Source organism: Garra rufa, chromosome 9 (assembly GCF_049309525.1).
Source record: "Garra rufa chromosome 9, GarRuf1.0, whole genome shotgun sequence".
Lineage (NCBI taxonomy): Eukaryota > Metazoa > Chordata > Actinopteri > Cypriniformes > Cyprinidae > Garra > Garra rufa.
In genome coordinates, this window is record NC_133369.1 from 14,161,776 (window position 1) to 14,177,700 (window position 15,925).

General features: G+C 33.0%; 1 protein-coding gene across 2 annotated transcripts in view; it reads right to left on the bottom strand.

Moving 5' to 3' along the window:
* The window catches only part of osbpl10b (oxysterol binding protein-like 10b), a 72,047-nt gene that overhangs the window by 6,828 nt on the left and 49,294 nt on the right, over positions 1-15,925 (bottom strand). For both annotated transcript variants that reach the window (XM_073847243.1, XM_073847242.1), the window contains 4 exons: positions 11,590-11,736; positions 7,692-8,181; positions 598-784; positions 309-491 (listed from right to left, as the gene is read on the bottom strand). In XM_073847243.1, coding sequence (XP_073703344.1) covers positions 309-491; positions 598-784; positions 7,692-8,181; positions 11,590-11,736 — 1,007 coding nt within the window. The remainder of the gene's footprint in view (positions 1-308; positions 492-597; positions 785-7,691; positions 8,182-11,589; positions 11,737-15,925) is intronic.

Sequence of the window (15,925 nt, forward strand, 5' to 3'; positions counted from 1 at the left end):
AATAAAGGTTTAATGCTGAAAAGGCATTTAAAGGACTACATTTGTGGGTTGTCTTTGACATAAAGACCCAACAACTCTTATTGAATAAAATAAAATAAAATGCAAAAAAAAGTTGTTTGGAACGTATTGCCAAATTGAGCATTTTAAAACTCTTTATAAATAAAGGTTTAATGCTGAAAAGGCAATAAGTACTAAATATGTTTTCAAATATGTTTTAAAAATTAATTAAGATCCTCAATTAATTTTTATTAATTCTCTAGTGATGAATTGTCATTATTAAAGCTTAAATATTAAAAAAGTCCTCTCACCTGGATTCATAGTGGCTCTGTTTGTCCAGTGGCCGGATCTTTTTCTTAATGACTGGCAGTTTGGAGGTGTCAATCACTTTGGTCTCTCCACTGCTGTAGGTGAACTCCAGCGTCCCATTCCACTCGCCCTGAGCCTTGCAGACGATGGTGCCGGTGGGGTTGTGTTTCACCTCAGCCGTGACTCTGTTGTAGAATATAAGAGAAAATTAGTTAAAGATGACAAAAGAAAAACTCTTTTACCTGATCTTAAATAAAACAGGCTCTCAAAAACTAGTCTCTTCAATCTCACCTGTGAACTTTCCCTCCATAGAAGGGTTTGGTGTGGAATGTGACGGTGGCAGAGTATCCGCTTTTGGCGCAGCAGATGGAGACTTTCCCGCCCAGCTCCACCCAGGGCACGGTGAGGATGGAGCGAGCGTAGGCAGACGGCAGCGTGAACACATACTCCTCGTCGTGCTCCAATAGATGTAACACTCCTAACATAAAACACAGGGCACAGGTCACACTCTCCTCAGCAAAACACACTCACCACAATATTTAGATACAGTACAGAATGGTTTCAGCTCATCTCCAAACAAAAGATTGACAGCAATTCTGATCCACATATGTAGGAGTTTACAAAGCTCTTGCATGTTTAGTGCTAAGGAGAAATTCAAAAAGTAAGCAAAGTATGATCCTAGATGTGTAGGATATGAACAATTTGGATATGATAGCAGGATGGGCCGAAAACTTTATTGTTGCATTAATATAACAATCATTTGTGCTCCTAAAAGTTTCATCTGTCACGTTGTTCCCAAAATCTGTTGAAATTCTAAACCAGTCACAACTAATCCTAAAGGAATAGTCCTGTAAAAATTGGATTAACTGAAATACATATTTCAATATATTAGTTTATCCAGGATCTTTAATTATTTTGTCAAAATTGCCAAATTAATTCAATATATTTTTCATTACTTGGCAACTTGATGTTTTATAAAGTTTGCAAAGGTTTAATGCTTTTGCTTCATTTACATTATAAAATTGAAAATAAATTTTAAAAGGTTTTAAAAGTGGATTCTTTGTGCAGTTATGGGCAGTGGTGTTATCAACTAAAACTAAAAATATAAAAAAATATTTTATTCATTTGAAAAAATATTTGAAGAATATTCATGCTGAAATAAAACATAAATATTAGATTAAAATCAATAAAAATGAGAAATCTCGCTTTGGCAACTGACTAATTTAAAATATGCTAATTATAAAATATGCATATATAATAAATAGAAGTACTTAAATTACTAAAACTAAAATAAAAAAAATAATTGTTCATTTGAAATAAAGCTGAAATAAAATATAAATATTAGATGAAGAAAAACTAAATACTAAAATAAAATACTAAAACCAAATTTAAAAATATATAATTTTGATTATTTGAAATAAAGCTGAAATAAAATATTTTTTTTTTAGATGGAAAAAAAATTAAGATAAAATATAATATTAATAAAACCTTGTCTTGGCAACTAATTTAAAATATGTTTAAGTTGAAGTGCTTCAATTACTAAAACAAAAAAAAATTTGAATTGAATTTGAAATAAAGCTGAAATAAAATATAAATATTAGATGAAGAAAAACTAAATACTAAAATAAAATACTAAAACCAAATTTAAAAATATATAATTTTGTTTATTTGAAATAAAGCTGAAATAAAATATTTTTTTTTAGATGAAAAAAAATTAAGATAAAATATAATATTAATAAAACCTTGTCTTGGCAACTAATTTAAAATATGTTTAAGTTGAAGTGCTTCAATTACTAAAAAAAAAAAAAAATTGAATTGAATTTGAAATAAAGCTGAAATAAAATATAAATATTAGATGAAAAAATAGATATATTGCTTTGGCAATTAACTAATTTAAAATATGCCTAAGTACTTAAATTACTAAAACTAAAATAAAAAAATAAATGTTCTTGTGAAATAAAGCTGAAATAAAATATAAATATTAGATGCAAAATAAAATAATAAAAATTAGAATTTAAAATATGCATAGGTTGAAGTAGTCAAGTTACTAAAACTAAAATAAAAAATATATCTTTTTTCTTTTTCATTTGAAATAAAATATAAATATTAAACGGAAAAACAAAAATTAAAATTAAAAAATAAAATAAAATAGAAATACTGCCCTGGCAACTAACTAGTGAAAAATATGCTTAAGTGGAAGTACTGAAATTATTTCATTTGAAATAAAGGCAAAATAAAATATAAATATATGATGAAAAAATAAATAAATACTAAAATAAAATAAAATATAAATTAGAAATCGTGCCTTGGCAACTAACTAATTTAAAATATGCTGAAGTTGAAGTACTTAAATTACTAAAACTAAAATAAAATAAAAATGTTCTTGTGAAATAAAGCTGAAATAAAATATAAATATTAGATGCAAAATAAAATAAAATAAAAATTTAACTAATTTAAAATATGCTTATGTTGAAGTAGTTACTAAAACTAAAAAAAGTAAAATAAAAAATAATTTGAAATGAAGCTGAAATAAAATGTAAATATTAGATGAAAAAATAAATAAATACTAAAATATAAATAAATACTAAAATAAAATTAAATTAGAAATTGTGCCTTGGCAACTAATATAAAATATGCTTACATTGAAGTACTTAAAACTAAAAAAAAAAAAAAAGTTTTGACCTCTTCAGATTCATCAGTCATCAGGATGACAGATTTTTTTCCCCTTAATGATTTAACTATCAGTTTCCCGGTGTACTTTGATTTTAATATACTATATTATAATGCCAGTCTCAAACTACATTTGGAAGTTATTCATTAAAATGATGAATTATGTCTAGCTGTGAAACTCCTGTAACATCTGAGCAGCGTGAGCATGTTCGCAGCAGCTCTCTCAGTGGGCCTGGCCTCTTTTTATTCTGGTTATATAATGGACAGCTGTCTAGTAGCAAAATCTCTGTGGGCTTTTAGCCAGGTCTGACAACAGCACATCTGTTTCCCAGAGACAAGAGAGCTGAAGGGGGGGGCGGGCGCAGTTCGGCTCCCTGTCTCTGGCTCTCTGCTCCAGAAGGGTCAAATGTGCTGTGGCCCAAAGCAGTGCTGCTGGAGCAGTTCCTTGTGAGAATGCTGATGCCACAGCTTCTCTGATGATCCCAGTAGAGGACAGTTGAATTCATCTGTGCTGACGCATGAGGAAACTACATTTGATGGAGCCGACATAGCTGATTAGCAAGAGGGACATTCACTGTGTTAAGGGTGTTCAAGCACCAATAATTCAGTCGTGATGTCAATTTGTGGGCGAACCTGGAATGCGAATTGACTGTGGGTTCCATTAAGAATTTTAAATCGGTTTTTAGAATACTGAATATTTTTCTGTGGAACACACACACACACACACACACACACAAGGGAGGCAAAGGAAGCATTGCCTCCTCAAAATATTCATTGCAATAAGATTGGAAATGACTGGTTATGATCGGCTGTGATTGGTTCATGCAATAAATCCCACCTCTTGTGTTTGTTCACGTTCTGTGTTTACAAATCAGACTGAATTAACAATATAATGGTGTTTATGGGAAGACCAATTTTAAAAAGTAAGTAAACAACTCACACACTTATGTCAAAATAAGACTAAAAATGGCATTAAAACATAATCTTTTGGAGTTTTTAGTGAGTATTCAGCTTGGTGAAATTGAAAGTAAATCTGTCTGTGACCAATATTTACTGAGCTGTGATGACTGATGATTCAGAACTATTAAAAATTATAGCTGAACATAAGTTCACAAATAAAGTATAAATATTAGTTGAAAAAAATAATAATAATACAATAAAATAAAATAAAAATTAGAAATCTTGTCTTGGCATCTAATTTAAAATATGTTTAAGTTAAATAAAATTACATAAAAATTAGAAATCTTGCCTTGGTAAATAACTAATTTAAAATATGCTTAAGTTGAAGTACCTAAATTACTAAAACTAAAATTTAAAAAAAAAATCATTGTGTTCATTTGAAATAAAGCTGAAATAAAATATAAATATTAGATACAAAATTATAAATTTTGCCTTGGCAACGAACTAATTTAAAATATGCTTAAGTTGAAGAATTTACATTGCTAAAACTAAAAAAATAAAAAAATAAAAAAAAAAATCAGTTTGTTCATTTGAAATAAAGCTGAAATAAAATATAAATATTACATGAAAAAGTTAAATAAAATAGAATATAATAAAATAAAAATGAGAAATTTTGCCTTGGCGACTAACTAATTTAAAATATGCTTAAGTTGGAGTACTTACATTATTAAAACTAAAATTTTAAAAAATAACTTTGTTCATTTGAAATAAAGCTGAAATAAAATATGAATATTAGATAAAAAATTAGAAATTTTGCCTTGGCAACGAACTAATTTAAAATATGCTTAAGTTGAAGAATTTACATTGCTAAAACTAAAAAAAAAAAAAAAAAAAAAAAATCAGTTTGTTCATTTGAAATAAAGCTGAAATAAAATATAAATATTACATGAAAAAGTTTAATAAAATAGAATATAATAAAATAAAAATGAGAAATTTTGCCTTGGCGACTAACTAATTTAAAATATGCTTAAGTTGGAGTACTTTATTAAAACTAAAATTTTGAAAAAAATAACTTTGTTCATTTGAAATAAAGCTGAAATAAAATATAAATATTAGATGAAAAAATGTAAAAAAAAAAAAAAAAAGAAAAGAAATTGCCTTGGCAACTAATTTAAAATAAGCTTAAATTGAAGTACTTACATTACTAAAGCAAAAATAAAAAATAAATAAATAATAAAACAACCCTGCTAAATATACTAAAAAGCACATTAAATTACTAAAACTATTTAAATGAGATAATTGTTAATTCAAAATATTAGTAAATACTATAATAGTATACAAATAATACTAAAAAAAGAAAGTAAAAATAAAAATAGTATTAAATGGAAAAAAAAAAATGGAAATAAAGAACTTTGACATAATAAGTAAAATAAAGCCACATTAAACCATCAAAAAAAAAATCACTTTGAAAAATTAAAAAAGTAATATTATAGTTATATCTTAAGATCAATATGTGATGTACATTTACCTTTGTATACACAATTCTGTTAATGTCAACACTGGTTATTTATATGTTATTCACAAATAAAATATATTGTTTAGATTGTTACTGCCTTGAGTTATTATTTTGTAATAAATATAAAATGCTTAAAAACACTAACTTGAGTTTTACACTTGGCTCTTATAAATAGAATATATATTGCATTGTTGAATGTATGTAAACATAAAATATTATTTAAAATAGTTATTTATAAAATAGTTTCTCTCTTTTTTTTTTTTTTTGAAGTAATGCTTATCTAACCAAGAAAATGTGACTGGGACTTGAATTTACTTGAACACAAAACACAAAATTGCTAAAACTTAAAAATGAAAATGCAGTAATAAAACCTAATTCAAAATATTAACCAAAAACAATATGATCTCAGCTAGAATAAAATAACACTGCTTTATGCAGATTATTTCTACATAATGACCAGATCAGTAAAATTGTTTTTTCTTTTTGAGTCAGTTCTTTTCAGTGAACCTGTTAAAGAAGTTCAGAGGGTTGACAGAGGGGAAAGATTATCATTGAATAACAGTTTGGTCTGTTATTCACACAAAACCATCAAAAATGCCAAGTTCTGTCATGAAACTCTAGATGGCACAGGCTGGTGGGTCACTAACACAAAGTGAACATATTCACAGCATTTAACTACTTGGCAAAAGCTGATTGGTTCATGTTGTATATGAAGCCAGTGAGCTTGCTGCTTTACATTTAAATGGCTAGTTAGAATTCACTAGAGCATTTAGCAGCGCACTTTCAGAGTTAGTCTGAAATCCTCCGCCTCCCCAGCTCCACCTGTATAGATCTGCTACGGGTTATTATATATGCTACTTGTGCAGCAGCAGCATGTCTTAAACACTCACAGCATTGTATTAGCGTATGTATTGGCAGTAGCAACTTCCAATAATTGCTTTGCAGCAGCAGCAATAATCTATAACAACAGCAATAACCAAATACATTAATACTGTTATACCCATTACCATGCTAAAGTCTTCAGAGATACAAATACACATTTGAACTGTTGTTTTATGGAAAAGAGCATGAAGATCCTTAAAAACATTTTTTGTGTTCCAAATTATACAGATTTTCAACTATACGAAGGTGAGAAAATGGCATCATTTTCATTTTTGAGTGAAGTTTCTTTCAAAATTCGTCTAGATGTTTCTGCTACTCCAATTAACTGTGTGTACATTGCTCTCAGGGATTAGTGTTAGCCATCTTATGAGTAATTAATGTTGTCCTAATTACAGAAAAGTCCTAACTGGTTAAGCACACCAAATGCTACCTTCATCCATGATCATCCGCTTCAGTGCACACTACTGAGTTTAGGAGATCTGAAAACTTAATTAGGTCAAAAGACTTCAGATTCAAATGTTCAAAATGGTGTTCTTTTGAACTTTCTATTCATCAAAAAATCCTGAAACAAACATAGCACAAAAACATTAAGCTGCCCAACAATTTTTAACATAGCTAATAATATATATTTTTTTTTACTTCAGCACCAAATCATCATATTAGTATGATTTCTGAAGGTTTATTCAGTAGTGTACCTAGTACCTAGGTAAACATAAATGCTGGGTAAAACATTCAGTTTTAATTATGTTGTCTGTTTTTAGTCCTACATTCCCTAAGTGTATTTATAGTCAACATTTATCTTGCGTCATCAGACATTTTGTCACAAAGCATCCTGGGATTTAATTCTCTATGAAGAATATAGCCAAAACAAAAGTATCCTTATTAAATTAAGTCAGAATCTTCTGGAACAGCCTTTGCATCAGGGAGTGCGACGACAATACCTTAAAATACTCTCTTTGTTGGCAGCTCACCAGTTTTAGAATCAGAGTGAAACATCAAGTGGCTGAGTGAAGTGAAACATCAAGGGAAGGGTTTTTCAAACAGCAGTACATTTCTGTTGTTATTCTGTGAGACAGATGGAGTTGTGATATAAGCACCAGTAAATATCACAGGCCCTGAGGCCGACACTCATATAACCACAATCAGCTGATCTGGAAACAGTATGCTCTCTGGACACACATCTGAGAGGATGGAGGAAAAACAGTTCTGCCTGAATGAGCAAAACCCTCAGGCTTTAATCAAACGGTAATGAACAAAACTCAACGATCCCCACAGACAAATGATTGCCATAAATGCAACACAACTTTATGAATAAATAAACAGTTCTAAGAAACTACATTACTGTGCATCCTCATGTAAAATATTTGTCACACCAATAAAACACAAACTGGTGTTAAGAAAGACTTTTTAAACTCACCTTCTCCAACCATTGACACTCCTATGGACATGCCCATGAATTTGCTCTTAGTCCAAACGTGAGTGTTGACGCATATCTGCCGCTCTTTGCACTCGCAGTAGAATCCCGAAACCGGCGGGTGGTGGGACACTTGCTCAGCCACGAAACGTAGCCGGTACGATCCTAACCCCTCATTGGAGGCGGTGTGGGTGGCATGAGCAGCCGCAGGGGCTGGACTTGAGCTGGTAGTCCTGAGGGGTCGCACCTTATCTCGTGGTACGTCCCATGTGCAGTGGAAGCTCTCCCCCAGAATAGGGTTGTAAGGCTTCTTGGCCACAGCACCTTTACGACCCTCGTGGAAAGCGGTCAAGTAGTATTCCACAAAGCGGATCATGCGGTCCTCTGGTGTCGCTCCAGATGTGATAGCCAAAAACACATCCGGATGGGCCATGAAGTTGGCATACATCTCCAAAAGAGAGCGCTTCTCTAGGATGAACGTGGGCAACACCACCTGAGAACAAAAGATGTAGGCATACACTATTTGAGCTGATGATTTGAAGAAACTTGAGCAGCAAAGAACCTATGTGACCATGGACCACAAAACCAGTCATAAGGTTAAATTTTACAAAACTGAGATTTATACATCACATGAATGTTCAATAAATAAGCTTTCTATTGATGTATTGTTTGTTAGAATAGGACAATATTTGACCGACATACATCTATTTGAAAATCAGGAATCTGAGGGTGCAAAAAAATCTAAATACTGAGAAAATCACCTTTAAAGTTTTCCAAATTAGGTTCTTAACAATGCATTTTACAAATCAAAAATTACATTTTGATATATTTACAGTAGGAATTTTACAAAAAATCTTCATGGAACATGATCTTTACTTAATTTCCTAATGATTTTTGGCATAAAAGAAAAATCTAAAATTTTGACCCATGATATGTATTTTTGGCTATTGCTACAAATATACCCCAGCGACTTAAGACTGGTTTTGTGGTCCAGAGTCACATATATGTGAACCTGGACCACAAAAAATCTAAAATCATTAGGGTATTAAGTAAAGATCATGTTCCATTAAGATATTTTGTAAATTTCCTATAGTAATACTGCTAGTAATATGCATTGCTAGGAACTTCATTTGGACAACTTTAAAGGCAATTTTTCAATATCAATATTTAGATTTTTTTTGCACCCTCAGACATTGTCCTATCCCAACATATAATAAAAAATAAACAAAAAATAAATGTATAAATATAATATATTATTTGTAGTTTAAATTCACCAAAATGGTAAAAATTGCATTGATTAATCAGGATGAGTGAGTCATTGTATTACTCACTCAACCAATTCATTTAGAAAGTCTGACTCATTCACTGCTATGACGAGCAATGACTTTGCTGAGGCTTTGTTCAGAGCTATTTCTGTTGATGACGCCAAACAAACTGGCAATAATTTGCTTAAAATAACTCAATAATATTGTCTTGTTTATTAAATTTCTGTATTAAAGCAATATCACACTCGCAATCTGTTTGTGTGCAACTCACATCGGCACATGAAATAAAACATGGAAAAACAGCAATCTTAGATGTGTGATATAGCTTATAGTATTTTATAGTGCTGGGTATAGTTTTTTTATAGTTTAGGCCTAGTTTTATTACTACAAAAAATAGATTATAATTATCTGACTACTCGATTAATTGTCAGAATAATCGACCAATTACTTGATTACCAAAATAATCATTAGTGACAGCCCTAAACAGTATTAAGGCACGTTTACAATTACACCAGATCACGTTGCAGAAAGTTGAATAATATAAAATACTATAAAAGAGATTAGTAATGATTAATCGCATCCAAAATAGTTTTCGTGTGCATAATATATGTGTGTACTGTTTATATTTATTATGTGTGTTTATATATATATATATATAATAAATACATAAATACACACACATGCATGCATATATTTAGGAAAAATATGTTATGTTTATATATTAAATATATATATATATATATATATATACACACACACATAAAATAAATTACATGACATATATGTTCACAATATATATTGTATGTGTGTGTCTTTATATATACATAATATGTATATACACAGCACACACACATATATTACGCAAACAAAAACATTCATTTTGGATGCGATTAATCGCGATTAATCGTTGCCCAGCACTGGTATTTTATTTTATTTTATTTTCTGCAATGTGATCTGGTATCAGTGTAAACACAGCTTAATAATAATTAGGGTTGCCCTTAACGATTATTTTGGTAATCGAGTAATCAGTCGATTAATCGAGTATTCTGACGATTAATCGAGTAATTGTCTAGTTATAATAAATTTTTCTGTAGTAAGAAAACTAGACCTAAGTGAACAATAACCATTATGCTTTATTATAATTATAAAATGGATTTAATATATTATGCAGCCTTGGAAAGCGGTGTTATTTTGCCAGTTACTTAACACATGCAAAATACAATCAAGGTTTTTTTTTTAATCGAGTACTCTAACTGAATCAAGGAATCTTGACAGCCCCTAATACTGATGCTCAAAGATGTAATAATGTATGAACTGTACGCTTGTCTCTGTATCACAAATTCAAACTCCATGGATCAATGCTCTGTCCGTTCGCCCAGAGGGCTACAGTACACATGCACACATATCTCTGAACTTCATCATCTGAACTATCCAAATGACTGCTCAAATCCTGCTGAACTATAAACACAAGCCCAGAAGCAAATGTTCCTCTCAGAGAGACTAAACACAGACGAGGTAGGTAGTAGAGAGAGAAACATATATCACAACACTGAAATATTCCTCGGGCTGATGAAGCGTAATTAGAACAATAATATGATGACACCTCTCGACACGCTTGAATTAGTCCATTACATTCCTAATCACAAGGACGAATAGGAGCATCACATCAGATAACGTTTCCTGTTAACTGATTATGTAAAGTATAATTATGAAACTGAATTTCCCCTGAGCTATGATTATGTTAATAATATTCATTTTCACGTAGCGTGGCACATACTCAATCTGTGACCGAGACTGGACAATGTCCATGCTAGGCTTTATTACACAGAAGGAAACATTATAGAAATGAGGCACAGTTTACTTTATTTTGCTATCCTCACTTACATAAATGAACTATAGTGTCCTGGACCCACTAGTAAAAAAAATACCCAAAATTAGATCTGGTGTCTGAATAATTGTTTACTGGTATATAAATTCATAGATAATCATCCAAATATCTGTGTTTGTGGGTGCATGCCACAATGTTCTAATAATAAAAATCTAACAATAATAATGTCCAAAATATAAAAAGCTGGAATACCATCCTTTGTTCCCTGAGATCAAGAGCAGATAAATAGTCTTGAGTGGTTCCTGTTTGTACATGAAAAGGAAGAGCGAATGTATACAAGTTGGGACTGGCCAAATTCTTTCACCACCATTAACTTCATGATTAGTTTGGGTGGGACAGAAAGTATGTATTTGTGTGTGTGTGTGTGTGTGTGTGTGTGTGTGTGTGTACCTGGTATTCATCACGTTGTGGGGACCAAATGGGATAGTAATACCAGTAGATTTTGACCTTGTGGGGAGATTTCTTAGGTCCCCATGAGGAAACAGGCTTATAAATCATGCACAATGAGTTTTTTTGAGGAAGTAAAAGTGTGCACAATCTCCTGTGAGGGCTAGGTTTGGGTGTAGGGCGATAGAAAATACGGTTTGTACAGTATGAAAACCATTATGCCTATGGAATGTCCCCATAAAACATGTAAACCCAACATGTGTGTGTGTGTGTGTGTGTGTGTGTGTGTGTGTGTGTGTGTGTGTGTGTGTGTGTGTGTGTGTGTGTGTGTGTGTGTGTGTGTGCGCGTGTGTACACATACCCGTGTGAGGTCCATGCCCAGTTTGAGTTGAGACAGCAGATGGAGGATGATACTCCTCTGGTCATCCAAGACTCCGAGGTCTTCCTCCTCATTATCTTCTGTGTCAGTGATCTCCTCACTGGAGTCCATCGATTCTGGGCTGGAGTTCTGCAAACACACACAGGACAATTTCCAAATGTTACTGAACAGAGATCTCTTGTGATTTACTATTAATGATATTTTTATACCTACAGTGCCTTGCAAAAGTATTCATACCCCTTTTTTACTTTTTATTATGTTGCTGCCTAATGTTAAACTGCCTTAAATTATTTTTTCCCCATATCATTCTAAACTCCAAACACCATAATGGCAAAGCAAAAAGAAAAGTTTTTAACATTTGCAAATGTATTAAAATACAAAAAAACTGAAATGATTCCATTCCATAATTATTCATAAGTATCTGTTGAAATTTAGCTCAGGAGCATTCATATTGCTTTTAGATGTTACTACAGTTCAAGTGAAGTTATTCCGTGGCAAATTCAATTGAATGGGTATGATTTGGAAAGGCACACACGTCTTAATGAAAGGTCTAACAGCTCGGAGCAAAAAACAAGCCCTAATGTCAAAAAAACTGCCTGAAACAGGATTGGAGCAAGCCACACATCTGGGGAAGATTTCAGAAAAAATTCTGCTACATTGAATGTTCACAGAAGCTTGTAGTCTCCATTACCCTTAATGGAACAAGTTTGAAACAATCAGAACTCTTTCTAGAGCTGGCCTCTTCGCCAAACTTAGCAACTGATGGAGAATGGCTTTGGTTAGACCAATGACCAAAATCCTGATGGTCATTCTAGTTGAGCTCCATGATCATATGTGGAGATACAGTAGGAGAAACCTACAGAAGCACAAACATCAATGCAACACTCCACCTATCTGGGCTGATAGCAAACTCAATCTTCTCCTTAGTGAGGACACATGAAAACACACTTAGAATTTGCAAAAAAAAAAAAAAAAAAGCATCTAAAGGACCCTCAGACTGTGGCAAACAAGATTCTCAGATCTGATGAACCTCAGTTCTAAGTATCATGTTTGAAGGAAACCAGGCACTGCTCATCACCTGCAAAGTACCATCCCAAAAGTAAAGCAACCTCATGCTTTGGGGCTGTTTTTCATCTGCAGGGACTGAGGGACTCATCAGAAAAACAGCTCAATGCACCAGAATATAGAGATGGCCTTATTAAAAACCCAGTCTAGAGCATTCAGAACCTTACACTGGGCAGACGGTTCGCGTTCCAACAGCACAATGACCCTAAGCACACAGCAAAAGTGGCTTACAGACAACTCTGTGAATGTTCTTCAAACTATAATGGTTTGCCATAATGGTGTATGGACTGCGGATTGATGTGGAAAAGGTTATTTAAAGCAGTTTAACAAGGCTGCAACATAACAAAACATGAAAAAAATGAAAGAGTAAATTCTCTCCACCACATACATGGCATGCTGTGAAAGCCCATAAGGAAAACAGTTTTTAAATCATAACTATGACATAAAAAGACAAATTATAAGATTAAAAAAGTCATAAATATGACACAAAAACTAAAAATGGACAAAAATGTAAAACTTATTAAGGTCATAGCTCATAATTTTGACATTTATTATCTCATTATTATATGTGACCCTGGACCACAAAACCAGTCATAAGGTTAAATTTTACAAAACAGAGATGTTTACATCATATGAAAGCTCAATAAATAAGCTTTCTATTGATATATGGTTTGTTAGGATGGGACAATATTTGGCCGAGATACATCTATTTGAAAATCTGGAATCTGAGGATGCAAAAAAATCAAAATACTGAGAAAATCACCTTTAAAGTTCTCCAAATTAAGTTCTTAACAATGCATATTACTAATCAAAAATTAAATTTTGAAATATTTATAGTAGGAATTTTACAAAAAATCTTCTCGGAACATGATCTTTACTTAATTTCCTAATGATTTTTGGCATAAAAGAAAAATCAATAATTTTGACCCATACAATGTATTTTTGGCTATTGCTACAAATATACCCCAGCGACTTAAGACTGGTTTTGTGGTCCAGGGTTTTTTTTTCTTTTTTTCTTAAAATGACAGATGCTCTTTGGTTGCAAGGCAACTGTGCTGTGCATTTTTACCCAGTCTTGGGTGGCTAATGTCGTTGGTACCTCCTGCAATTGCTCATGCAAAAACATTACATTGTTCCTAATGCATAATGTAAAGAAGTGGTCCAGAAGCGCCTGCCCCAAAGCATCATGGGAAGTGTATAAAAAGCCCCTTCCTCTAAGGGCTCTACGTAGATAATGTTGACAGATGAGCGAAGCAGATCACATGATCCTCTCTCAGTGGATCACTCCTTTTTCCTTTCCAAGGCACACGAATGTGAGGAAGTGAGGGCCAGCAGATGGGATGTAAATGGGCTACGATATGATTAGACTGTAAAGTAAAACAGTAGGGTTTTGTGGACAAGCCGTAATCCCCGAGGTAACGCTTACGACTGGGCACAAACCATCGCCCGTGGCGTTATGGCTCGATTTTATTAGATTCTCTCGCAAACCATTTATCATATTTCCCTTTCCTTCAGCGTTCTCTCTTAGCAGTAAAAAGGGAATATTGTGTTCCTGTAAAAAAGTACAGGAGCTCATCGAGCCGGATGGGACGTCCACATTTTGAGCTGCAGCGATCCACCTGAATATTTCATAGAACAAGAGCAGAGCACTTTCTCTCTCCCTTTACGTTATCACAGAGATGATTAAATAAACGCATGCGAATCAGGTCACATGCAAGGTCACCTCTCCAGTGTGACCACAAATCTATAACACAAATGCATCACCAATACCAAAAGCTGGCATCTTGTTCAGTTAACTCGCAAAAGAACATGTCAAGGACGCTCCTTTTTCTGTGGACGCTCAGTTGGGTGGTTTTTTTTTTTTTTGGAGTGTTTTGGTAGCTACAGTAACTAGCCAAAAGTTGGACGTGAAAGCTGTTTATGCAAATCAAATCAGAGCTAATTAAATACACAGCGATTTTAGAGATGCAGCAGAATGATGAATAGCCTGTAGGGAAAAGCAAGACAAAGTACCTTGATTTTTTTGTTGTTGTTGACTTGATTGACTGGAGAGAAAACAGAGACTTAGTCTTCCTTTTTCGTCAGAAAAAACGCTTGTGCGATTTTACGTCTCTATTAGAAGTTTCAGAAGAGATCTTAATGTCTCAAACTGAGTTTGATCAACCGTCTGCAATCAAAAGTCACGAGTTTTTTCATCAAATCCTTCCAAAACCAAAGCTTTGCAATCCATATTGACTTTACAGCTCTAAATTCTCACTGTATAAAATTGTGCTAAAGCAATTTTATTGAGTAACATCTATTGAGACGAAGTGGATAAGTACATTAAACATATCTTAAACTTTTAAAGAGCAACCTCTAATCAATGGTATTTTCCGCTGGTGAAAAAATCCTGTTGCAAAACCAACACGAGCCAATAAAAACATTGCAACAATGAATAAAGTTTCCAACTTTTCCCACTCCCGGCATTCCAGAAGGGCACCCCTCCCTTTCGCCAACATGATAAACATGCATCAGACTTACATTCATTTCAGGGCCGGTTGAGAAATGCGCTCTTGGGTGTTCATCTCATAGTTTGACTGTGGTGGTATCCACAAAACTCTCTCTTTCACGATCTCTCACTAACTCTGACACTCTTATCTCGCTGCCCAGATGTCCCTGAGCCGAGGAAGCACTGCTCCCTCCCACTCTGCCAGCCTGTACTCTCTCTCTCTTTCTCTCTCTCTCGTACTCTGGCTCCTGCCTCGACTCACCACAGACTGTAGGTTTAAAATACAGCTGAACTTCATGAGGTTTGTTTGCTCAGGTCCAATTGAGTAAATTGAGAGAGAGAGACATCATGACCTGTGAGAAGATTAAATTGAGACCCTCTATATGATCTGTCAGAGCCACTCCCACCTCAATCACTTCCACAGTGCATTTATACCAGTTTCACACCCTGGCCCGCCCCTATTATAATGCAACCAATTGCAAGTACTTTTACATGCATAGACTACCTGTCAAAAGTATTTAATGTTTTTAAAGAAGTCTCTTCTGCTCACCAAACCTGCATTTTTTAATGCAAAATTCAACAAAAGCAGTAATACTGTGCAATATTTTTACTATTTAAAATAACTGTGTTCTATTTGAATAATTTTAAAATCTAATTCATTCCTGTGATCAAAGCTAAATTTTCAGCATCATTACTCCAGTTGTTCAGTGTCACATGATCCTTCGGAATTTATTCTAAAATGCTGATTTGCTGATTAAGAAACAT